At 34.7% G+C, this 25,677-nt stretch overlaps 3 protein-coding genes across 6 annotated transcripts; all 3 read right to left on the bottom strand.

Annotated features, from left to right (window-relative positions):
- Positions 1-178: 178 nt before the first annotated feature.
- On the bottom strand, positions 179-12,801 carry ATPI4K ALPHA (Phosphatidylinositol 3- and 4-kinase family protein). 4 transcript variants are annotated; one of them, NM_180629.2, is made up of 26 exons: positions 11,498-12,801; positions 10,982-11,323; positions 10,663-10,809; positions 10,394-10,561; positions 10,073-10,231; positions 9,851-9,978; positions 9,210-9,519; positions 8,904-9,072; positions 8,593-8,810; positions 8,260-8,418; positions 7,413-7,595; positions 6,484-7,011; positions 6,015-6,374; positions 5,537-5,751; positions 4,942-5,122; positions 4,718-4,854; positions 4,466-4,619; positions 3,834-4,100; positions 3,229-3,306; positions 3,090-3,134; positions 2,440-2,612; positions 2,168-2,363; positions 1,797-1,937; positions 1,461-1,669; positions 830-1,304; positions 268-702 (listed from the first exon to the last, which is right to left on the bottom strand). In NM_180629.2, the coding sequence occupies exons 1-25, from the start codon at positions 12,494-12,496 to the stop codon at positions 884-886; spliced, it is 6,087 nt and encodes a 2,028-aa protein (NP_850960.1). In that variant the 5' UTR covers positions 12,497-12,801; the 3' UTR covers positions 268-702; positions 830-883. The 4 variants fall into 4 exon arrangements, with proteins under 4 accessions (NP_175359.2, NP_850960.1, NP_001323160.1 ...); NM_001333376.1 differs by having other exon boundaries at positions 388-702; positions 11,003-11,323; positions 11,498-12,787; NM_103824.4 differs by having other exon boundaries at positions 179-1,304; positions 11,498-12,799.
- A 1,011-nt stretch (positions 12,802-13,812) lies between these two features.
- Positions 13,813-14,985, bottom strand: AT1G49330 (hydroxyproline-rich glycoprotein family protein; the record flags this gene model as incomplete). Its single annotated transcript, NM_103823.2, has 1 exon — positions 13,813-14,985. The coding sequence occupies exon 1, from the start codon at positions 14,806-14,808 to the stop codon at positions 13,813-13,815; it is 996 nt and encodes a 331-aa protein (NP_175358.1). The 5' UTR covers positions 14,809-14,985.
- Positions 14,986-16,762: 1,777 nt separating this feature from the next.
- Positions 16,763-18,546, bottom strand: USPL1 (unknown seed protein like 1). The gene is made up of 2 exons (NM_103822.3): positions 18,354-18,546; positions 16,763-17,819 (listed from the first exon to the last, which is right to left on the bottom strand). The coding sequence occupies exons 1-2, from the start codon at positions 18,408-18,410 to the stop codon at positions 17,034-17,036; spliced, it is 843 nt and encodes a 280-aa protein (NP_175357.1). The 5' UTR covers positions 18,411-18,546; the 3' UTR covers positions 16,763-17,033.
- Between the last annotated feature and the right edge of the window lie 7,131 nt (positions 18,547-25,677).

Below are 25,677 nucleotides of genomic sequence, written 5' to 3'. Positions count from 1 at the left end.
CTTAAAAAATTGTTATTATTGTTCTAAAAATCAATTTGAATTTAAGTATGCACTACAGACTCCCGAGTCAATTGCCATTCAGGAGAGATTCCAAAGTTGTTGAATGATCAACAATATTGCGATGGACAGCATAAGTTCCATGATCCGAATACTAACTCGTTTCCTTGGTTCAGTTTACGAGCCACTGAATAACGAATTTATCATTGTCCAAGTTAGATGGATACCTCGAGAAGGAATCTCAGAGAGATGAACAAGCTCACAAACTGATGAATACCTGTTAGGGCAGCTTCAGAATTCCTCTATTTCAGAAAAGCCAAACGAGAGTATCCGGGAAGCGGAATGAGTAACCAGAAAAGCGGAATGAGCAACCAGAAAGTGTTCATCCACTGAATACAAATACCTCTACATGTTAATAGAATACATTTTTGTTCATTTCTGATGCAGAGGAACTGAAAGAACTAAATTGGGTTCTGGTGTATGCGGGATGATATACTTGTAATGAGTTTATCATCCGGCATTGAATCAAATAAATTGTTTTATACAACGCATGGAATTATCAAGAAACACGTGACCATTTCCACCCAAGAATAATCAAAGATCATATATAATAGTAGCTTACATCTCAAGTTATCGAAAATCCCCACACCACAACACTCCTACCTCTCTCTTTTGTTACTTTTTTTTTTTGTGCATAGCAAAATCCTACGACAAAAACATAAAAATAATAATCCTCAAGTTCCTCTTAAGTAATCAATTAGTCAGAATGTCCCAACCGAGAGGAGATAACAATTATCAAATCGGAATACTCGATGGCTTAAACTTTTTTTACCTGCAAATTATATAACTCTGGTTTCGGATATCATTAAGTTCCCTCTTCTTCTTCTTACTTCTCGATGCCTTGTTGCAAATACTGAATCAAGTCGTATCCAGCAGTAGTCCACTTGTTATATGCGTCCGTACATACATGAATCATGAAGTGTGCAGCTTCACGTTCGCTCATTTCTGGGTGAAATCTTTTCCTAAGATTACCAATTGGATCTCCTCTGCTAAAGCAAGGCAACCCACTTTCTAGCATCATTTGCACCGTGCTGATGATTCCATCCATCTGCCGCCGAGCAGCTAAGTACCCCTTGACGCACAAGCTCACAAACTGATGCCATGTTTTGCTTTTCATAACACCCGAGGGATCTAGCAACTGAGTCATTTCGTGGCTCAGTTTGAAATGAGCACTCTCGAATCGCATGTTCCCACCAGGCGAAGTTTCCAAAATGAAACCAAAGTCGATGTGGACAAGTCTTCCCACGCTGCATTAGCATAACACATGGTAATAAAGTTGTGTTACTTCCATGAAATTTCCAACACTATATTTTTCCATCGAGAGGTTTTGATAAACTTTTTTCCAATGCACCAAGTGGAAAGAATCAAAGAACAAAGGGAATGTGCAAAAATAGGAAACATACTCATCGAAGAGGAGATTTCCATTGTGTCTGTCTTTGGGCTGGAGTAAAAGACTAGCCACTGCATAACCGGCACTACTGATGAGGAAGTTCTCCCGTGCTGTTTCAAAGGTGGTTGAGCCGACGGGTCCATAGTCTTGTTGAAAAATCTCATACAAACCCCCGTCAGTAGTCTCACCCATTTGACTTCTGCTTCTTGTATTAGGCACCACCTGTAACAAAAGGGAAGAAAAGAGATGTGAACAAAAAGTCTGATCCTTATTTGATACAAGAAAGTTCTCATACCACCGTATCTGTTTCATCCAGCAAGGATATTAAACATTTTAGAGTGAGATTTACCTCAATTATGCCCCTTTCCGCACCAGTTGGGAGTACTCCATATGGAAAAAGATAAAGGTTAAGACCAGCTGCTTGAAATATGTCTCTAAGAAGAGATATCACTTGAAGGGCAAGAACATCTTGCCGGCAATCATCTCCAACCTGAATGAATACAAGAGAGAATCATCTAACTCACAGTAAACTCACCAACTGGGCGCAGCATCTGAATGTCCAGAAACCACTAGCTACGTTTTTTTTCCAACGTTTTCCAAACTTTATTTACTTAAACAAGTGGTAGAGTCTGACAGGAGAAGTATTTTCTTTTTTCTGCACTGGCATTTTCTATAAGGAAAAACATAGAAATTTTGTATGAAAATCATGCGGAGGATTACCTTGAAAATGCAAGCCTGTGGTTTTACATCACTGTGGTCACCATCACGATCAATAACGTTAAAAGTTATCATGATAGGGACTTTGGCAGCTGATTGTAAGGGTATTCCACTGTCTACACGGATACCCCTAACAAGCTTGTTAGGAGCAGTTGGCAAATAAAGGTCATCTCCCTGCATTTCAATTTTCTCCAACTCCCTGCCATGGAGAGTATTATTAGACTATGCAGACACATCCGTAACATGATAAGGTTTTATCAAATTTAAAATGCTACCTCCTAATACCGGCTCTGCGTTCTTCCTTTGGAAGAGGGAATAACACCCCAGATATAGAAGTAACCTTGTCAAAGAAGTCAAACTCTCTAGTGAACATGTCCAAGGCGTTGGGGCTGAAACCATCAATGATATGCTGCCGAACCTGTGGCAAAATTTCTTGGAATGCCGCATTCTGAAATATTACAGAAACAAAGAGATGAGCTCAGATTTTTTAAGCAGATCAGTCAAAAGATATACAACAAAGTTTCTACCGCTATCTATAGTTTAACGACCTACTCTCTGTCTCACGACATCTTTTGTCCAAACTATACTTTCCAAGAACAAAATTATGCTATGATACAGAACAATAAGCAGTCATAAAACCCATTTTCAAGATCTCGGAATTTTGTGCTTATAACCAGCGGTCAACAGGCTGAATCAAGGATATTTTCTGCGTTCTATCACATGTGAAGAATAACATAAACAAAGAATTCACAGATGTATTCTGCAGGAGGCCATATTTTGCAACTGTAGGATACTGTTTTCCTCAAACTAAGGCAATGAAAGATTTTCTAGCCACATATAATAACCTAGGAGTAGTAAGATGTAGACTTTACATAGGAGCTAACACCAATAAATTATAAGCAGAAAATGATAATTATGGGCAAACCTTATCGATAGAACCATCCTTCGGAGTTTCCTGCACATCCTCACCCTGGCATTATAAAAGATAGAAGTGAACATCAACAATCTCTATAAAGGTTTCAAAGCAAAATTAAGATCTTGCAAATCTAGTAGGTTAAACTTACTTGCAAATGCCAAATGAGAATGTGGGCAAATATGTCACTTCTTTGGGTAGCTCTAAGAAGATACCCTTCAACTAGCCTCTGCATTTAAAAAGAGGTTGAACTGTTAAATACCTTACGAAACAGGAAAAAGAGAAAGAACTCATGTAAGGTATTAAACAATATCCAGCCCCAGTAGCATTTGAAGATAAAGCTATGACAAGAAAAACCTCAAGCGATTGAATGGCCCAACTACAACAACTACAACGAGATTAGACATGGTTTTAAAACAATGTGAAGCTGATAATCCAATACTAATTTCAAGAAACGTAAAAGTAATTTAGTTTAGATAAAAGACCAAGAAAAGAAAAGGTTGAATGGGCTGGTCAATCCAATTTTTAGCACCATTGTTGAATGAGTTCTGGGAATTGCTTCAATACACCAAATGGAGAATTTCTATTTTGAAGACTAAGAAAAAAGGTATATATGATTTAATTTCAAGAATTAAGATGTGCCTTCGCTAATTTTATGAGCACAAACCGAATAATATAATTCAAATTGCTTAGAGAGAGAGAGTCATGTTAGAGAGAAGTGGCATTAAATATATAGATTTTCATGATAAGACTTACCCCATCATCATAGCGCAAAGACTGCACCAACTGCGGCATGAAAAAAGTAACTCGTTCAGGAGGGTAGGACTCTAAAACTCGTAGGACATATGCCATGACACGTGGATGTCCCTTATAAGCAGGCGTGAGGAACTCAAGAGCCTGTGTAATTGAACAAGCAGCCCAGTGCGGTAGCTGCTGCAACAGCACTGAGTTCTCTTCAACATTTTTCGGTGTAACAAAATACGGCAATGCCTCAGGAATTGTACGAAGATCTACTATATTTGTCTGCAAGAAAGAATATCAGTGAGAACGCTCATTTTACATCATTTACATATTAAGAGATATAGTCATGGTATCAAATTATATTTTTTATACCAAGAGGTCCAGAGAATGTACTATCCTAGCAATCTGATTCTCAACAGAAGTTTTAGTTCTTACAATAAATATTTAACCAAAAGTACCATGAGCCAAAAGTTCTTCAACATAATTTTTTCCCAGTTGCATTATGCCTCACTGCTTTTGTGTGGTATTGCAACACCAGCTCTTTTAAAACTTAATACCAGAGATACAGTATATCCATCTCAAACTACAAAATGTCAAAAATCTGTCTTTCTACAGTCTTAGAAGAAGTAGTATCTGTAAATTCATACCTGAACCAGCTGAGTGACTTCAGATTTCACAGAAGCATTTGCCGGAAATCTTGAGGCAACTGATAAAGCAATGCGAGGATCCACTGAAAAGGCCGTTTTAGCATATTCGGTCCATTTCTCAGAGCTTATTTTCAGCCGCGAATACGGACTGTCCCTGTACATACGTTGCCACTTGGAAGAATGAATATCAAAATGTAAGTCAAAGAAAACGACTGAGAAGTGAAAATGTGATACAAAGATAGCGACTTTTACTTTGAACTAATAGGTTGTGCCCAAACGTCAAGCCTGTCAGCTTCATGCTGGCAGAGCATTAAAAGCAACTGCTTCCTTTTTTCTTTTCCCAGAGTGTAGTTGTCCATCTCACCCCAGACGGGATGATACTGATCAGTCTGTAAACATCCAGCCCAAAGAAATATCATTGTTTGTAGTCAAATTTACAGGTGAAAGTAGAAAAAAATCGCAGATCGTTGTCTTACCACATCAATCAAATTCCCACTTTCACGAGGTTTTCCTTTGGAATCAGATTGACTTGATTCTGATAGCTCGTTTGATAAAAAGTGAACAAAAACTGAAACAGATAGAGCCTCGCTATGACAAAAATTTGGAATATTTACATCATACCACTCTGGCTGATGAGCAAACCAGCCTAAAGACGTCCTGGGATAAGTTGATGTGCACAAAAAATAAAACAAAGGTAAATCAGAGATAATAAAATTGAAATAGCTATTATTTAAGTATTTTGAAAACACCGAAAATGCCATGTTGGATGGCTAAGATGACATAAAGCTTAAATTGTTCTCCGCATATGAAATAGCTACTATCATAGCAGATACTAGTCCAGGCAGTTCAATGTGTTGTGCAAAGGCAATTTATGTTAAATCCTACATCCGACAAAACACTAAGAGATCACATGAACATTAATATTTAGAACATAGTAAATAAATGGACGAAAAGAAAATTAGTCAGACGCGTGCCGCCAAATCATAGAGACAGGCTGAGAGATGTCCATAAAGAAAGCGTAACAAAATGTATAGTGCAAGAAAAAACAAAGGAAATCCGCAAAAAAAATACCTATAGATTCGATCTTCTAAAAGCTGGAGTCCAGATCGAAATTTCTGCATGTTGCCTTGTGTTTGGCATGAGCAGAATTTCAGTCCAAGGAGCATCAAAGAAAAAAAGGTACCAGCAGCTGCAGGGTGGCGAGTAAAGCACCATTCAAGGTCTGTACTCCGTTGTAACATCCGACCTAGCAGCAACAGTTGCTCCGCACTATTATGTCGAACAACCTAAAAAAGCATAGTGGCAATAAGAAACTCACTCAAATTTATCTGCTTCCTTGATGATCAGTAAGCAAATTTTTCAAGTGAAGCAAAATTAATTTAGACTGCAATTTGTCACCTAAGGTCTTTCAATTGATTCAACTAGGAGGATCACAAGAAAACTCAGCACTTATAACACTTAAGACCGTCTTAACCAATGTGGAAGAAGAATGAGGTAAATCACACATGAGTTCCCTCTGTATTAGAAAAAGTAGAGAATAAATCCTAACCTCAAAACGATCTATCAAAAATCCAAGCCACAGTCTGTGAGCAACTATCTGGTCAACAGGGTCACTTTCAGGTGGATCTTCTGGTTCCCCTGGGGAAAGATGGGGTCTTAATTTTGCAGCTGGGCCAGAGTATCGTACATCAGATGCAAAGAGACCACGTTTTGTATCAATTGTCCATATCCATGCATCAACAAGCTCGGCAAGGACAAGAGATACCAGTTGAGGAGCAGCAGAAACCAACCAGGTCCATATAAAAATTCCAGTTTCCATAGCGTCTGGAGTAGATATATATGCTGGACACCAACAAAGGAGACGCAGTAATTGAGAAAAGCCTTCGACATTTGTTTTCGACTCACCACCCTGATGCAACAATAAGAGAGATTAGAATGTACAGCAGAAAATAGCTGGTAGATTTCACAGTTGTTGGTAAGAAAAAGTGCCCCCTCTGTTCTTGGTAAGAAAACCTTACCAGGTTTGACAGAAGTAATGCAGTTGCTTGGGAACAAGTTTCTCGGAATTGCGACTTCTCCACCTCTCCACCCTTTTCAGCAGTATTTACAAATTGCTGAAGAAGACGCACAAACCTGGCAATTAACATCTCATTAAATGAATCATCTTCTGGTTGTGGTGCCTGGGAAAATGCTCCAGATATTAATCTTTGAAGGCCACCACCAAAACCACTAGGTGTCGAGCCAGATTGAAATCCACCAATACTGTTGTACAACCTTCGCATGCCAGCAATTTCTCCAGCATGGTTGCACTTTACCGTTGCACTGACTACACCAGTACCAAGTACTTCCAAGTTAAAGGCTTCAGAAACTTTTAAGTTTGCCCCTGACGCTGCAGCTGCTGCAGCCATCACAGCTGGGATATTAGCAGTTCTTATCCCAGACCAAAGTTCATTTTTTCCAGTTCCAATTTTTATCTCAGATAGAAGAGAAACCACATCAGTTGTAGTTTGTGCTCGCTGCCATGTGTTTGCTTTGCACAGCTTATCCTGAGGTTCATATTAAAAACAAGAGAAAGAATGTGAAAATAACTCAAAAGGAACAGCAAGAACAATCTAACATAAACAGAAAACACGGACTGCACTCTGCTATGAGGATATAGACAAAGTTAATCTAGAGGAACAACTTAAGTGCCTACGTCCAAAGCTTTTCATAGTTCGTTTGTGAACCAAAAACAGATTGTACATCTGAAGGGGCCAAGGAATCATACAGAAACATGAAACAGGAATTACGGTAGTTACTAGTCAGAGGGCGAGAAAGACTGAGGTCCAGCTGCTTTAAGCATTTTAAGAAAGGAATCGATTTGAAGAAACAGAAGAAATCTATCAAACATAAAGATATTTTGAATGAGCATATAGAAGATAATATGAATTGGCAAAAAGAAGGAAACCTGAAGCAGACCCTGACTGGTGCATGGAGCATATGAAAGCGATATTATGATCCATTCTCGTACAACTTTCTGGTATAAGGATCGAACAGCAGCAGTCCAAGCAGGATCATTGACAACAGTTGAAGGTGTATTGTCATGAACTGAAAACAGCAAACTATCCAGACATGACGAATGCCAGAGGACCTGCATTTTCTCATTGTTAGTTGATCTACAAAGCATGGGGAGTCCAAAAGAACAGTTGAAGAAGGCAAAAGCAAACAAACATTTCCTGGAGGTATACTCCAGCACACATACAGAAGGCAAAAACCGATAGTAAAAAGAAGGAAACAAAAAAATCTAATCAATTTACAATGGAGAGGATTTATGTAGAAGGAAGTAAACCATGACCAAAATTTCTATGGTAAAGACAAGTGAAACAGAAATCACAAAACATTACAGTGCATAAAAATAAACAGTCTACACCACTGATGTCTAATGTAAGTGAATTGACCAATTTGTAAGAGATCAAAAGAAAGAAAAACAATACGAACAGCTAGATTCAAAAGGAAAAAGATCTGCAATGGGTAACACATGAAATTTTTGCCCACAAGTGAGAAGAAAAACACTTATGGATCAACCAAGGAACTTTTGTTCCATGTAAAACCTGAGGTTCGGGTCTTATTCCTGGTATATCTTCGGTTACACTCGCATTGGAAAAACAATCATGACTAATCATATCTCTATCTCTCCATAATTTATCAATGTGATATACTCATATATGAACTATATCACCTCGTTTCTCTCTTACAAAATGGTGAACCTACATATAATCTTTCGAACGAGAGAATGTAGACCCATATGTTTTTACCTGAGGAAATTTGTCTCGTAGCTGAGTCAACAGGTTCACAGAGATATCTCGGACGTGCTCATCTCTCTGTGACATACTCTTTATGAGGAAACATGCATGTGCATACGTTGTCAGTTCTCTATTACGAGCATCTTTCCCAGTAAGAGATATTCGATCTTCCTGAAACCAAAAGAAAGTTTCTGTAACATATATATACTGTGTAAATGAAGAAGCAGGAAAAAGGAAAAAAAGACCAAATTGCATATACAAAGGGACAGAATGATTGTGCTAGAGTTGCCACTAAAAGGTCTTTGACAAAAACAATTTAGATACTATGACCAGGTAATTCCATACCAGCCATGAGACTGCTGTTTCAAAGGCTCTATGCACAATTGCCGTCAAACACTGGGAAACAGCAGGAGTAAGATTTGGAGTTTTCAGATATTCGAACACACAACTGAAGGCACTTCTAGAGGCAGAAACGCTTGATTCACCATTAAGGATACCCCCGTTGCTAATAAAACGTATGATCTCCAAAAAAGCCACAGCAAGCAAATAGGTAGCCTTCACCCCTAAAAGAATTGAAGAAAGTGATTCCTAAGTATCTAAAATATCACATCGAAGTCCATCTAGCAGATATTGTAAATAACTCCCCATCTGTTAACCTGAGATAGTGTTCATTGCTGCAACGTCAACTCTGCCACCTAAGGCAGTTGAAAGAGCAAGTCTCTGGGTTGAAGCTACTTTCTCATTTCCATTTCCTCGGCGGCTACCAGGATTGTGAAGTGCGTTGAGTTCTAATTCGTCTTCAAGCCATTTTACAGAACTGACGACCTACAAAGAGCAATGCTCAATTAGATAAAATTAAACTACCGAACAATTATCTCCTGGGAGATGTGAGATTCAGTTTTAGTAGGCTAATAATACGGTGAACCACAAATTAAACTCTGAAGACGACCAGATTGACTTACAAGGGGAGGAGTGCCTTGAGCAATTCGCTGAACAGCTAGAGCCCACTGATTGTCCCACATGTAAGGACCGCCCACAGCTTGCAAAGCAGTTGCACTCATACTTCCCACACTGTTCACTGAATTGGAGGTTGACTTCAGTGGTGGTGTCGGAGTTTTCACAATAGGAGGTGCTAAGCCAAAGAGGGCTATATAAAACCAGAGATTGCGAAACAACTTCAAAAGTGAAGGTTCCACATCCATAGTAGGATCAAAATCTGAACATATTTCTGCAACAGCAGGAAGAAGAGGGCCTAAGAAATCCACACCACTCCTAGAAGAAATGAAGCATACAATAATAGTCAGTATGAAGGAAAAATGTTTTAGGTGGAGAAATATTAACTGCATAATTTCCGATCGTACTAAACTTTTAGGCAAAATGGAGTGCGGAAGATAATTGATATATCTTTATGTTAACAGCAATACTTAGCACTTGCTGGAAACATACTGTAGCCAGCAAAAGCTGTTGCCAGTAGATTTCTCAAAATTTGCGCAGATTGTTTTATACCCAAATATTTTTTCAGCAGAGAACACTTAAAAGATATACTAACCCATAAACAGTGAAAGAAACTCAAAGTGAATACAAGCTAAGATCATATAATTACCCTCCACTTTTGGACTCAGCAGCCAAGCCTACATCTGAACACAAGGAAAGCAAACGATGGCGGTAGTCTGAACGCAATTTTGTATCCATAAGACCACTGGCAATTGTAAGAAAACCTGCAGGAAGAGTCTACACGGTAGTTGGATTAGTGAGCATCAGTGTCATAGTAAAAGTTAAAAGAAACACAGCAAACTACCATGTATCAAATGACATATAGTAATACCTCTACACGCTCGGTTGTGGCTTCCGGTGCTGACGTTTTGCTTTCTACAGATCCTACACTTGATAGTTTGCTCAAATAACTTCTGGTCATCAGAACTACTGTCTCACGGTAAGACTTATCAAACCCTAATGTTGCTATCCTAGAAACAGCATCAAGAAGCTGCACAAATTGGCATAAATGCAAAAGTAAATATGTAAAAAAAAAACGTAAAAAAGATATAGATGGTAGCAGTTTCTGCCATTGCCAACGTTGGAGAAAGTAGCATATATAAGATACTAATTGATAGTCAGCCAGGTATCACTGTAGAAATTGAAATCGTACTTGGAGTCGCAAAAAGCTAGGAGTCGAAGCATCACCCTCTTCCAAGCTTTCAATAAAAAGTGGTAAAATCATGTCAGCTACTTCCGGCTTCTTAACAGCAACATTGAGATCAGCTAGCAGCCGAATCACATTAAGCTGTACAGCAGGTACTTGCTTCTCTCTATCAACCTGGACACCAAATGATGAGCCTTATTGGAAAGATGAAATTGCAATTCAACACAAGAAAGGCAAATTAACCAGCTAAGGGAAGGGTATTATTATTTCTCCACCTGTTCTTCATAATCATTTCTTTCACGAATACTTGAAGCTAACCCCATAATGAAGTTGTCCACTGGAGCTCGGTCCTTGGCCCAGGCAGATTCAATAATCACACAACTAGTCTTAAATATGCTCTCAAGCATAGCCCCTTGATCCGGCTGTACCAACAGACATTAAAAATAAATAGAAACTTCCTTCAGTAAAGTAAAGGTAAAATGTCCAGAAGAGTTGTGACATGATGTGTTCGATTATACTTCTATGGATCTTCAGACATGATCATCAGTAGTTTAGAGTATGTTGCTCATATGAGTTAAGACATAACAAAATTACCAGTGCACAGACAGCTAGTACCAGTGGTTTAAGTCGGATGAGCAACACGCGAAGAGGCTGCCCTCCTCTTGCCACTGCAATCTTTGCAATCCCAGAAAGCAGAGAGTCGAACAGTTCTTCACAGGCCTTCATTTTACGCCACACAGATGTCAAGCAGGCATCTGCAGCATCTAAAAGTAATGCAAGCGTCTCCAGGACCAACCTTTTAGAAGTTTTTCCATCTGTTTCAAGAGACACGAGGCTCTTGATTTTCATTTTAGCTGCAGCCTGATAAACAGACAGTTTGGCATTGACTCTAGTTTTCAGAACTTGGCCCTGTTCGTTCCAGTCTCGCTTTCTTGACTGTAAAACAAAAGGCAGAAACAGAGTCATCATCTTTTCTAAGAAAACATGACAAGACAGTAAAAGGGAGTATCAACTAACAATTGTTTCAGCAAGATATATCGTCTCTAGCATTCCTAGTTAAGGGCATATTCTAGAAAAGACCATAATATATCACCACAAGAAAAGCATTACCTTCAGAAATGCAGACATGGACTGAAGCTGCCTCTTGGCTATAAATCTCACTTGATCCTGAAGTTTAGAGTCAATTTTGACTTTATCCAAAATATGGGTTATCAATCTAAAGGCAATCTCTTGCTTCTCCAAGCTCTCAATGGATTCGTCTTCAAAAGAAGCAACTTGTTGTCTAAAAACAGGGTTAGCACCTCCACTCCCCTCGCTAAATCCAAAGCTCAGCTGATCAACACCACTCTTCCACACAATACTACCCCCATTCATCACTACAGACGATGAACTCTTAGAGGATAAATTGGACCCATGGCTAGCCACCTCATCGCCAGGACTAGCCATTTCAGTTTTTCCCGAGGGATAACGGTTCGTACTAATAGGAGAGCCCTGAGACGACGAAGTATCAGTTTCAGAGTTAGCCGAGTTCTGCTGCCGCTGTTCCTTGGGCGAAGCAGGAGCACGGTTCAGAACAAACTGATCAAGCAGCATTGTTATCAATTTATCTCCATCAGACTGCAGAATCGACGGGAAATGCTGAGAAAGCGCGACCAAGAAAGCCTTAGAAATTGCTGGATCCCCGTCGCTATCACCAGAACTCGGTGCAATAGCGGCTATCACAACTTCCCCTGTAAACCTAGCAACCTCTGTACCAAATTCCGGGGATAGATCCGCCGCACACGAAAGATAACTCAAGAAATCACAATAAAACGAAGAGATCAGCTGCGAAGGGAAAGAATGCGGCCAGAAGGAACGGCGGAACGATGCAGGTATAGCGCTGAGAAACTCATTAACGACGGATTTGGCACGATTATCGATTGATTCTGGATTCTTGGAGATGATCCGAGCAACGGCTAAAACAGCGTTGAGATGACTCCGAGAAACCCTGGGCGATTCAGCGAGAAGCCATTCCGTTTGTGGACAACGACCGCATATCCAAGCTAACTTCTCCGAGAATTGCTTCGGATTCTTTGCTATAATGTCACAAAGCTCCGTCAGTGCCTCCATCTCCGATTAAACAAAAAAAACAACGTTACGGGAAAATTAGCTGGAAATAAGAAATTTTCGCGATCAGATCTGCCTCTGAAGATCGAGTCAAAATCTCGTAGGATCCAACAAGAACGGGAAAATCATAAATGTGAGTGTAGAAAATTGGTGGTAGAATTCAAATTTCTTCAATTCGTGTCTCTGGGTGAGAGGAAGAAGAAGAAGCAGCCATGGAAGGGCTTGTGGGTCGCCTGAGTCACCATTTATTTTTTTGTCCCTTCCCTTTCTTTTTTTCTCTCTCTTTTCTTCTCCGCTCTCGGGTTGATAATTCTGTCCGTTGTGGAGGATGTACGAAGGGGTAAATTAGTAAAATACTCATAGGTTCTTAGACCAAATCGGTATAACCGGTCTGACAAAATCGACGTTATATTCGGTTTATTTTATTTTTGGTTGAAACACGATCTTATTTATTTGAGTTTATGAACGATGACACGATGTGGTGTTATCAATTGGTGAACTTTCAAAAGATTTGACTCAAGAATTGTGAATTTGGTAGTTAAAAACATGCGTACATGTTCATAATTTTAGGCGAAGAAAGGGTCGGTAATTTGTGAGCTGACTTATCTTTCCATTCTCAATTAAATATGAAATATATTCAAGTATACATGATTTACAGTTTAATTTATTTAGTCAATAATTTAATCATATTTATGGGATATATATAGAGAGATGATAAATATTTTGAAGTTGGAGAATTATCCACAATTTTGATTTATATATTTAGAAATTAGAGGTTATACAAAAATCAATTTTGAATTTGCGACATATTAGAATGAATAAAAAAAACGTTTAGATTTAGAAGTATTGTTAACATTCTAAATATCTTCCTTAATTTCAAATCGCGATTATTTAAAATCAAAATATTCAAATCGACTATAATTAAAAATTAGTTTAGACAAATTAAAAAATAATAATGAAAGTTGACAGTTGAGATACACATTCAAAAGAAAATCATATCCAGTACCAATATCTATCAATTATTAATCGAGAATTCCAAATAAACACATGTAACAGATTATAGACTTCATGATTCATATATAAAAACCATAATATACTATATTAATGAGATATTAAAACAAAGTCCAGAGGAAACATACAACGAAGCAGAAAACGACAAAAGATAATCCATGCAATGCAATGCAATTGCATATTTCTCTCACAATTATTCATCACCTAAAAGCAACAGTACAAAATATTGTAAAAGCAAAGTTCAAACGATATTCAACCAAACGTAGTCTGAAATTGAATCAAACCCAGGATAGGAGAATCAACCTAACTCACCGCTTTCCGGCGACACAGGTAAAGAGGTCAGATTTAGGCTGAAGCATCTTGCAGAGACCCATATACGTCAAGTAAAGAACACGATCCTTAGCACCAGTACGATGATTCTTGGAATGTTTGCAGAAATTCTTAAGCTGCTCCAATGTACAAAAACCCAACGTTTGTCCCAAAAGCAAAAACAACCAATTAATCTGACTTTTCCGTTCAGCAATCACCGGTTTCACAGCTTTTTCACGGCCACAAAGCTCACATCTCCGTTGCTCTGGATACGCCCAATCCTTATGAGCTCTGTCCCTCATTTTCCTCTTCTCCGTCAAATAAAACTTCACAACCTCAGCGAATCTCTCCCTTAGATTGTAGCTAACCTGATACACTTTCTCGCAGTGTCGACATTGTACCTCTCCGGTGATGGTTGTGATCTGATTCGATTCGAGATACTCAAGGCTTTGTATCTCCCCACGGCGATTAGTCGCCCATGGAAACGGCGGAGAAATCGTATCGGATTTCTTACTTACGGTTGATCGTGATCTATAAATACGAACGGAACCGGTTACTGGTCTCTTCACCGGCGGAGGAGTTAGATTTGACGAAGGTGGAGCTAAACCTGACGGCGGGAAGAAATGAGTAACCAGCTGAGGCGGATTCGGTGTCTGTTGAAAATAGTTGCTCATCCATAAAGGTATCTGATGAGACGGCGGAGGGGGATCAGGCACCATAGACCGCGTCGCCAGAAAATCAGCAGGTGTTGGCCACGTTGTCACAGGTCCAGGGAATTCCGGTGGTGGAGCTATAGGAACCGGTGACTTCACAGGACGGATCTGAGAGGAATACGATGTTGAGCCCAAGGTTAGCGAAAGAGGAAGCTGCTCATCGTCATCGTCATCATCATGAGTCTGATTCGTCATGGTTTTTTGGGGAAGCGAAACGAGTCTGAATAGCGAACGAGGAAGCTGCTCATCGTCATCGTCATCATCATGAGACTGATTCGTCATGGCTTTTTGGGGGAAATGAAACGACGGAAAGGAATAAGACAAAGTAAGGAAAAAGATGGAGGTTAGTGTTTTTCTTTTATGCGTGGTGGTCACTGTGATGGATCGTACACTCTTAACATTTAGAGAAGCGAGAAAAACGACGGAAAAATCGGAGAGAAAATACTGAGAAAATGATAAGAAAATAGAATCTTTTCTGTTATGCAAATACATACACTCGCATTTTACGGTGTTAAAATCCTTTGAATTTTTAAATTAATTCAAAATTTGTCCAAAATACTTTAGTTTGTGCCACGTGGTGATAAACTATTGGACGATTATTTTTTTATATTGAAGGGAAATAAATATTAAGGTGAAAATGGAGATTAAGTAGGGATTGTGGGGTTTTTATGTGAAAAGCAGAAATCTTAACAAACAAAAGATTCGGATAAAACTTAATTATAGACCTATTTTCAAAATTTGAAATACAGTTATCAGACAGCTATTTTTCAGATCTTTAGTTTTGATTATTTCTGAATATTAGATTTTCGTGCTTTTCTTTTCTTTTTTGTACCGCTGAAAAGGAATAATGTCTTAATCGTTGATTGAATGAGACTATAGTTCAATTAATAAATCTCTTACAAGATATTATTATTTCATTACTTCTTTAACATATGATTATGGATGTTTATTTACTACTACTATTTTTACGTGTATATTACAAGAAAAACAAAAAACACTTTTCATACCGCAGCGGTATTAAATTAGAGCATCGCACCATTCATAATTACAAGTAAATTTTTTTGTAATTATGTAGATTTTTTGTTTAACAAAGAAAGTATTGTAAAAAAAAGTTATATAGACAGCTGAAATAGCCCAACAAAAGCCCAATAGTGGCCTTAACATAAAAATCCATATTGGAATTGGAACCACTGTATTCTTCAGTATTTAGTTTTTTTTTTTTTTTTTTTTTGTATTTGGAAGTAGAACCACCAGTTCTTTTTTAGTATTCCGTATTTAATTATTGTAGCAAATTATACAGATAGAAAATTTATTAAGGCCCATTGATACCCTATGATATAGTTTTTGGAAGCTCAAGTAATTTTGTAGTCGTATTATCTTAGAGCATCGCACCATTCATAATTTACAAAAAAAAAATTCAGCTGAAATAGCCCAATAATTCAAAAGCCCAATAAATCCACATTTTTAACAACTGTTTAATGTTTTCCGTATTTAGGCTTAGCTATTGTATTTTGTAACCAATGACACCAATTATACAAGCGAAAGTTGATAGATTCTTATCTTACCAGATCTTAGTAAAATATCTTGAGATCTCCATAGATTCAGTTAGGGTTTCATATGCTGCCGTGGAAAACTTGTAATTAATTATATAGGTTTTGATTTTATGTGTACATGTTTCAAACAAGTTACGTGATATTATATAATGCGCAATCGGATAAAATTTTTAAAATAATATGATATTTGTTTGTGTAACAATCTAAAGTTACTCTCAAATTCACATCTGAAAAAATACCTCTTATTTACGGGTTTGTCGTCGTATCAGTTTGCTATCTAATGCCCTTAAAATTTGTAGATTCAGATTGTTGAGGGACGTAGAAGTTTTGTTAGAATGAAAAAGAATGTATAACTTCTGCTGGTTTTATTTTGGTTTGTATTTGATCTATAGTTTATTCCTTATATATAAACATACACATATATTACTCTTAACGTCTATAAAGACATATATATACATCACAAAGCTAAGTGAGTAACTTGATGAAATGTTCAAATCGTGGTGATGTGAATGGTTCGTTGTCGAATGTCGGGAGACATTACTAAACCTTACTATTATTGGGAAGAAGGATAAGTCGTAATTGACTTGATGTTAAAATTCGTCGGACCACCTTCTATTATAAGCATCAGTAAGTCTAAATCATATATTTCCGCACGATCGAGTCACTTCGATCCAAAATTCGAAAACTTCCAAAGCCGACATATATTTTCATGGACCATAAGTTACATACATTGTGATATATAAATATGTAGTGTATATATATATTAGGACGCATGAGATATTATATTTTACATTAACATTACTAGTATTCTCACGTTGCTACTGCAAGTTGCACAAAAGAGAGGCAATACCAAAGCCAACATTAAGGCTGTCTTTTTCTTTTCTTTTCTTTTTCCTTTCAAACCATAGTTATTACAAACACATACTCACATTATATAGAGCTACGTCTATTTTCTTACTTTGTTACCCACACAATGTTATCAAGAGGGAAGAAATGGCAAACCGGTGCTGACCTCGGCTCCATCTTCAACACCTTAAAAGCTACATGATCCGCGTCCCACGTGGATGTGTCCATGTGGCAGACAGCGGGTCCTACTACCCGTTGTCTCCCATCATCCGTCACCAAATTAACTTCAAAGACTCTACTTCCACCTTTATGTCCATGGCAATAGTAAACAGCATAAGGGTAAGGCATTCTGTGACATCCCAACATCTTAATCCCAACAAGTTCCTTTGGAGCCTCGACGAATGTGTAGTTATGCAAAGCGTAGCTTATCGAATTTTGGGCCGGTACCATTACTTTAGTCGTCATGACCTTGAGGTCAACATTATACCCCATTGTTTTCTTCACAAGATCGATCAATGACTCCAAAGAAGTTCCACAAAACTTATGCTCTCCTTCAATAGCTTTAGCATCACAATGTCCCAAAGTCTCCTTTATGGCTTTCCCTTGAGGAGAGTCTTTGGTGATAGAGAAGTGGTCGAGAAGGAAGTCAAGCTTTGACTTAGTGAAAGGAATGAGATCGGCTTGTTGTCTTGTGAGAAGTGGAGGAAGCTTTTGAAGATCGTTTTTGTAGAAGTAAATCAGCAATTTGGTTCCTAGTTTGAGATCATTGAGTGTGAAATACATGTACAACGAAGGGTCATCAAATTCACCATCTTTGAGCAAATGACTAATATCTTGACCTTCTTTTTCCTTGATTGATATCAACTTTCTAGACGTGTGTGCCTCCACTACCCACTACATTCAAGAAACACAAAACCAATAAATTAGATACCAAAAACTTCAGAAAGATTCAAAGTTTTCTTTTCCCATTAAAATAGATTTGTTTATTTGAAAAAGTTGCCAGAAGGAAAAGAAGACTTTTTTCTTCCTAAGAATGTGGTAAGAACCATGATGCAAAAACTTAGGTACAATTTGGATTCATTACAAACAATTTCATGAATATATGCTGTAGATTCTTATACAAGTACTAGTTTCTTTTTTTATCCGATTGAAGAGAGAAAAGAAGGTTCTTAAAACATTATGATGCATAAACTTATGTAAATTTGTGTGCCACAATTACATATGTGATTAATTTCCAGGACTCTTATGTCTTATATTAAATACTTTTAATCATATACATATGTATACATACATATATAGAGGTACATATGTTTAAAGAATAAGGCTTTCAATTTGAGCCTCACACATATAGAGGAACATATGCATAAAGAATCATATACATATAAGTGTAAAATTGTTAACAATATATATGGGGAGAGATAAACATACCAGAGAGAAGAGGATGAGAGTGAGGAAGCTAATAGAGAGCCTAAAAGTAGAAGCCATGGATTGTATTTTCTCTGCGGAGAAAATGAGTTTCTTCTTCTTCTTCCTCTTCTTGATATTTTGACTTTTTATATAAATATATAGAAAGAAGAGCAAAATATTTTTTATAAGTGTTCAAGTGATCTTAGATCTCAATGAAGTCTGAACATCCATCTATGTGTATATTTATAATAATCCATTATGAAGATGCTGACTTCTTCATTATTTTTAAATTTCGAGGATTTATTCATTTATTTAGTTTTACACATAAGTAGACTGTTGACAGTTTTCACTCAATTTTATTTGTAATTATTAAAATAATTGCTACGCCTGCAGCTTCTTAAATCGTCATCTAAATTGAAACTGTAAAAGATACGGGGATAAAATAATTTGATATTAATCCAAAGAGATTGGTTTGATTGGATTCTCTAATACAAACAATATAGTTCATGGATCATCCTTTACGTCGTAATTGAAAAATAAAAATAAAATAAAGAAAGAAATGAATCTTGTTTGTATATTAGTTGTGGTCGTAATCATTTTTTTAAAAATAGATAGAGAATTCTAGACTCATCTGTAAATAGTAAGGTTTAATTGGAAAATAATTCTTATATTATACGTGCAAAAAATTGGGTATCAACATTTACTTGTAGTCTCTACGATCTATCGGGGTTCAACGCTAAGGCCTATATATATGGATATACGTAAACAAAAAACAATCAGCCATAAGAAACAATGAGTGTTTTCTAAAAAACTTTTCGATACTTGCGTCAAATATATAATAGGTTCAGATCTCAGTAGATGAAGTAAAAATTATAATTTGTATATTTAAAAAGAAAAAAAGAAGCTCAAAATTATTATAAGTATGTGTTGATATATTGTGAGTGTGAATTATTAAAAAAAAAATATGATGGAGAGGTTAGAAACCTGTTAAATGAAGTTGAGACTAATATTTATTTGTGATGGATGATTTATACAGTATAACTTTTATAGATTGATATTTGATAAATTAATATTCATTTTACTGTAAATAAAAAAAAAATTCTAGTCTGAGTTATGCTATTTTAACATTTAATACGATTCGATAAATTAATAAGATAATACTTTTTTTAGAATATTGTTATATAAATACATACTTTCATCGATATTATAAATTAACAATTGTGTTAACTTTAGTGAAATATGACTATATATTATTGTTGGTTTTTCTTAAATTTGTCGTAGTTATTGTTAGAGTTCATTTCTAATATTTTTATTTCATCAAAACAATATTATGTTTTTAGACAGAATTATTCTTTTTTACTTTTAATAAGTCTTAAAAATATATTGATTATAACGATTTTGGTTAGAAAAGTTTTAAAAATTAAAAAATTTATCAAATCGCTGTATAAATTAATATTTTTATAAATTAAAAAAAAAATCACGGCTTCCATATTATAAATTTGTAGATATTTTGTGTAGCTCAAATTTGTCTCTTATATATATGTATATGTCATATATATATGCGTGTGTACTTAATTTGTATTAATGATTCTGATTCTATTTTTTTATATATAGGAAAGTTGGTCATTTTTACGAAGTCTTGTGGTATAACTTTTCAATAAATCTTTTGTTGACAATGTGAATGATGGACCTTTGGTGAATTGAAAAGGATTAAAACAATAAAAAGTATATTTTAAAATTTAATTAGGACCACAAATAATAATAAGAAAAAATAACTGAATAAAAAGCTCATTGATCTTTCATTGAACTTAGTCGCAGTATCATTGACTTATTTTTTTTATTTTTTTTACATAGTCACTCTAATCCTAAGGCGACAACCAACCCACTATATAAAATCTTTGACTTTAATACATCATCCATTATGTTTTATCATCCGAATTGCAAAAAAATAAGAAGAAGAAAATCAGAATGAATATTCATGTTCGTGGAATCTGTTTTTAGCATATGGATGTGCGGTTTTATTTTACAAAAGAAAAAGAATAACGAATTTAAGAGAATTTTAATGTGCCGAAAATCACAGCAAACTAATAAGGGTTTTAATCCATTGTCAAGATTTGTTTGAAATCTGCTTTTCTTATGTCTAACATTCATATACTTTTAAGAAAATAAATTGTGTGACATTAATAGGAAATTGCAGAGTGCAAACAAAAATATGAGTAAATTGGTTGGGAGAAGATGAATCAGAAAAAATTAGTTTTACGGTAAATCAATACAAAGTCCAAAACAATGTAAATATTTTGCCTAAATTAATCTCACACGATTTTTCAGTTTTGAATCAATTCCGACATAATACATGAGACAAACATATCAAATAAGAGTTTTTTAACCCATCTCTATTTTTATTTTTTTACTCTATTTTTACCTATATTTTACTCCAACACATCTTTATTTTTTTCTCTATAGATAAAAAAAACAAAATAGAGATTTCTATTTTTTTTAATATTTTTTCTAACAAATAAATATCTATCTGAGAAACCATCAGAGTAAAAATAGAAATCTCTATTTTTCATTTATATTTTTTTTTAAAAATAGAGACAATTATTGGAGATTATATAAATACATGTGAGCTCGTATTTCTTGAAGCATTAAATATCTAGCAACTCATTCCTTCTCTCGCCCAAAAACTCAACTGACGAAGGTATCACAACCGCAAAACAAAAGCAAATGCCGGTTTTCTTATTATTATTTCGAACTTTAGACCTTTTTGTAACGTTTCTTTAATTTTTTTCCTTGATAAAGAACCCTATTATATCTTAGCTAAATATTTACCTCATTTTGTTTATGAGCTAAACCACCCCAAAAATATTGTAGTTTTGCTTTCGGATTTAACTGCCAAGCAAGTGATTAGATATATTAAAGGAAAATGAATGAAAGGACAAAAAAATATAAACGACAATATTTGAATACTGATATTTATCTCCATTCTCAAATATTTTTGATTTATTGTGACAATATTTGGTTGTTTCCCATTTGCTACATCTTTGAGGACATGAAATGATAACATATATATGAACGAGTATAATACATTCTCGTTTCATTTTACAAATAATGTCAATTTATGCTAACATTTTTTATTTAAAAATTATCCTTATAAGATTTCAGTGTATTATTTTACCATGGTACTGTAAAGTCGGATGCTATATATATATATATATATATATATATCAAAAATGACACTGAAGAATTTATTTGAACTAAAACTAAAAACGTAAAATAAAAAGAATTTTTCAAAAATCAAAAATTTTATATAAAAATATAGATAAAATGTTAATATAGTACAACTTCTATTCAAACAGAGAGAATAAATCTTCTATAGACAGTGAATATCCATTATAATAACGAGCAATAGTTGTAATGTTGCAGTACAAAAAGAGAATTGTAATATTTGTGCATGATTGAGAAATCTAAGTTGACTTTGAATTAAAAGGCTAATTCCAACAAGTACATGTAGAAGTTGACTATAGCTATATATTTACTACAAATTGATCATTTCAAGAAAGACATTTAAATTAAGATATGCATGCATGACTTGATTGAACCCCACTCGCTTGCTTCGTGCCATTCGACAAGATGTTACTTTTAAATGCAAGGTAAATTATGGATATACTCTTCTGTATTTTTTGTAGTAGATATTTTTACGAAAATTGTTTTTTTTCCAAAATCAAATGATATTTATTAATTTTCAATATAGAATTAATTAAATTTTAATTAATTTTGAAGATTTATATGCTGCAGATTAGATTACCATTGGTGAAATCATGTTTAGGTAAATAATAAATGATGTTGTAGTTTAGGAAAAAAAAAAATTCTTTAATCTTTATGTAAGAATGTTAAACTTCAATTATAAAAATATGAAGCAGTATTATATAAGATGTTTAACTAATCGAATAATATTTTTTGGGATGAAATTTTCTTGCATATGTTTCTAAAAAAATAATATGTGAAAAATTAACATTCATTGTATGTTTATAAGAAATATATGTGAGTTTTGTTTAGATAAATAATACTTAAAATTAAGAATTTGTAAAGTTATACTGCACTTCAAATATGTTATTTTTTCCTTTTATTTAAAATATCAGCAACATTCTAAATGATTTTATTTTCTTTAAAAAATTGAAAAAATGAAATTAGCAAATATGTAAAATTTAAAACGAATTTAAGAAAAAACTTTGTAAAGATATGATATGCTTTATAAAAAAAACTTGGTGGCGTACCTACTAAATATGATCACATTAGAGATTTGTATCCTTTAGCATATAGTATGTAGTATAGATATCTATATTTTTATTTATTAAAGAGCATATTCATAATATAGGTATTATATGTTAATTACAATAAACGTTCAATTCGTTATGTTAGTTTTTAGAAAACTTATTGCGTGTGCATATCAATGTGAGAAAGCGACTCCACATGTGAGATGTTGGTCTGAGAAAGCTTTCTGCACTTGGTCGGAACTACTTCATGGACTAGAATGCAATCCATCTATTCAAAGAAAAGCAGTTGTCCATGCATGCCTCGGTTTTTCACATTTGGAAGCAGCGCAACAATGTCTTACATAATATGCGATCGATCACTCTGCAACCAATATTCAAGTACATAGACCATGACATCAAAAACATTATCACACCGAGAAGAAAGAAACGTCAATTTGGTAACTTAATGGCGTTATGCCTGCGGTGAATTCTCCTAAGAGTTCTCCCAAATTTTATTGATTCCTTGTTTTTAACTTTTTCGCCAAAGAATCATACATATAGATTTGACACCATTTCAACTTATCAAATACAAGTGAATAAATAATTTCAAGCTTGAAAGGAATTTAATCATGATCTAAACCTAAACGACAAATTCTTCACAAGTGAGAATCACTAATTGACTACCCCTTGGTCGCATATACATCATTGTTGTAAATCTGAAAATTGGTTTGGATTTGATCTGATATGTCATTCATATAAAACTTGTATTATTTATTTTAGAATTTTGCCGCAAACAGATAAATCATCATCTATTTAGAAAATTTTCATTTGCACCACAATTAATCAGGGGAAAAGGTGAAATCACATATCTTATCTACACTCTTTATTAATTAAACGCCATAATATAACAAATTTTCAAATACCACTTATGAGAAGCACTAAGATCACCTTTTTCTTTATGACTTTCTTTCTAAAGCTAAGCTGGTAGTCATGACTCATGATTATCCTTTTCCTAATGGGAATATTGTGGAAGCGGTTTCAAATCTTTAGACAAAATTCCATGGCCACTAAAAGTTAGCAAAGTTAAAATAAGTTTAAAAAAATATGAGTGTACTTGGCCATATGCCATATTGTTGAGATCATAACAAGAGAAATAATAGTTTATTGAAGTTTAGATCATAATCACAATACATCATTGCCTTCATCAACATTTTCCATGGATTTGAGAGGATCAACTTCAATACTAATGGTGGGGTCTTATTCATCCATTGCTCTCTAGCCAATTAAGCAGTTAGGTTATTTGTGTACTCTAGTAGTTGCCAAATCAATCTTAATATTCACAATGTTGTAATTTCTAATTACGTATAGATAAATGACTAGATAACACGTGGCTTTGGTTTTATCAGGAAAGTTTTCCAAATCATATATATGAATGTAGAATAGTGTTCTTCATTAATTATTAATTAGCATCTCACCATCTGAGACTGGGAGCATGTGACAAGTTGACATGTGTATTAAGAGAACTTTGAGAAAACCACTTTTATGATACTCCCATCTGAGACTGGGATGAGTACCATTTTATAAAAATATGAGTAGTGAAAAAATATTCAAAAAAAATTCTAACATGTCCTTTAAAACATTTTAACCTTATAATTTTAACAAACATCTTCCAATATGCGTTATGAAAACTTTATAAAACTTTTTTATAACATGCTTTTGAAAATTTTATAAATCTGTATTTTTAGAAACAAAGTGATACTTTTGAAAATAGACAAATGAAGTGCTATTTTTTAAAATTGATATCATAAGTCTTAACTGTGGTTTGTTTGAATTTTATTTATATACTTGTCAAAATAAAACTAAATAAATAAATTAAATTATTTTATAATCATGAAGATAATATTATCATAAAAGATAAATATAAAATCAACAAATTTATATTTGTTAATAAAAATACTTTGAGCTCTTCTTCATAAGACTTTTCCAGCTTCCATCTAGAAAATCACATAAATTAAAAGATAAATAACCGAATAAACATAGTTCACATTCTAACTCTTAGTCTTAGATTTGTTTTAATTTTCAAAGGTTTAGGTATTGTATATGTTTTTTTTATTGGGTTGCTAGATTTTGATCCAAGAAGAAATGACGGGTTGTAGTATAGATGGTTTGTTTGAGTTTTTTCCCCTTTGTTTACTTCGTTTGGTTTTTGTCCCCAGAATTGTTCTTGTACTCGCTGGTTTATGTCTCTACAAAGTCCACGACCATTGCCGGCTCTTTGTATTTCAACTTGAATTCTAAATTCGATTGATGAAAAAAAAATGTATCTCTTAAAGTCCATTAGTACCAAAAATAACTATATCATTACTACATAAAATAGTCTTGGGTTTTCCAAAGTATTTCGTTGATATATGTTAAGAGTTCGAAATAGACACATAGATATAATGTTGAAATGGGACCTCTCACATAATTATCTCCTTTTCTCTTCATTTCTCTACCTCTCAAGTTTCCAATCCCACCCTAAGGTAATTTATTTCTTAACCTAAGTAAATTTGTTAACAAATCTTAACTAGCTACAAATGTGTATTACAAGTCTTAAATAAAAACCTACTTTAATTCAAAGGTATTAAACCTTCCTAAATTGATACTTACTTAGTATCGATCGGTCTAGTTTAGGGTTTGGACAACACACCATCATGGGGACGAAATTAGTCATTCTACGGTGTCCAAGACACAAATCTCGGACTCGATGTGGATATGACACTTCATTATAACTTTTAACTTCATAAAAACTAACTATTAGGAGGAAGAATCGGAATCTGCATATCAATCACAATAGACTATAGTATACTTAGATTTTGATCTAATCAATGGGCTCCTTCAACTAATAAGTAGCCCACTACCAATAATGAAATCATAAGACATTATTAAATTAATCAATGTTCTAAAAATACTTTGGTTATGTGTCCCGTAGAGCTAATGTGCACACACAATGAAAGTTGACCCGTTTCACTTGTCCCACTTTTATGATCTTTTCTTTTAGGTTAAATCCAACTTTTATAATCTCATCTTGTTATCAAACAAAACTTTTGGCC

The sequence above is a fragment of the Arabidopsis thaliana genome (genome assembly GCF_000001735.4).
Source record: "Arabidopsis thaliana chromosome 1 sequence".
NCBI lineage: Eukaryota > Viridiplantae > Streptophyta > Magnoliopsida > Brassicales > Brassicaceae > Arabidopsis > Arabidopsis thaliana.
The sequence above is the reverse complement of the archived record's forward strand: the minus strand, read 5'-3'. Positions and strand labels throughout refer to the sequence as shown.

Bases quoted from the DNA above. Each gene is read 5' to 3' on its own strand.
- USPL1 (NM_103822.3), bottom strand. From the start codon at position 18,410: ATGGCTTCTACTTTTAGGCTCTCTATTAGCTTCCTCACTCTCATCCTC. The intron at 17,820-18,353 runs GTATGTTTATCT...TCTTGAATGTAG, and splicing joins CTCTCATCCTCTTCTCTCTG to TGGGTAGTGGAGGCACACAC.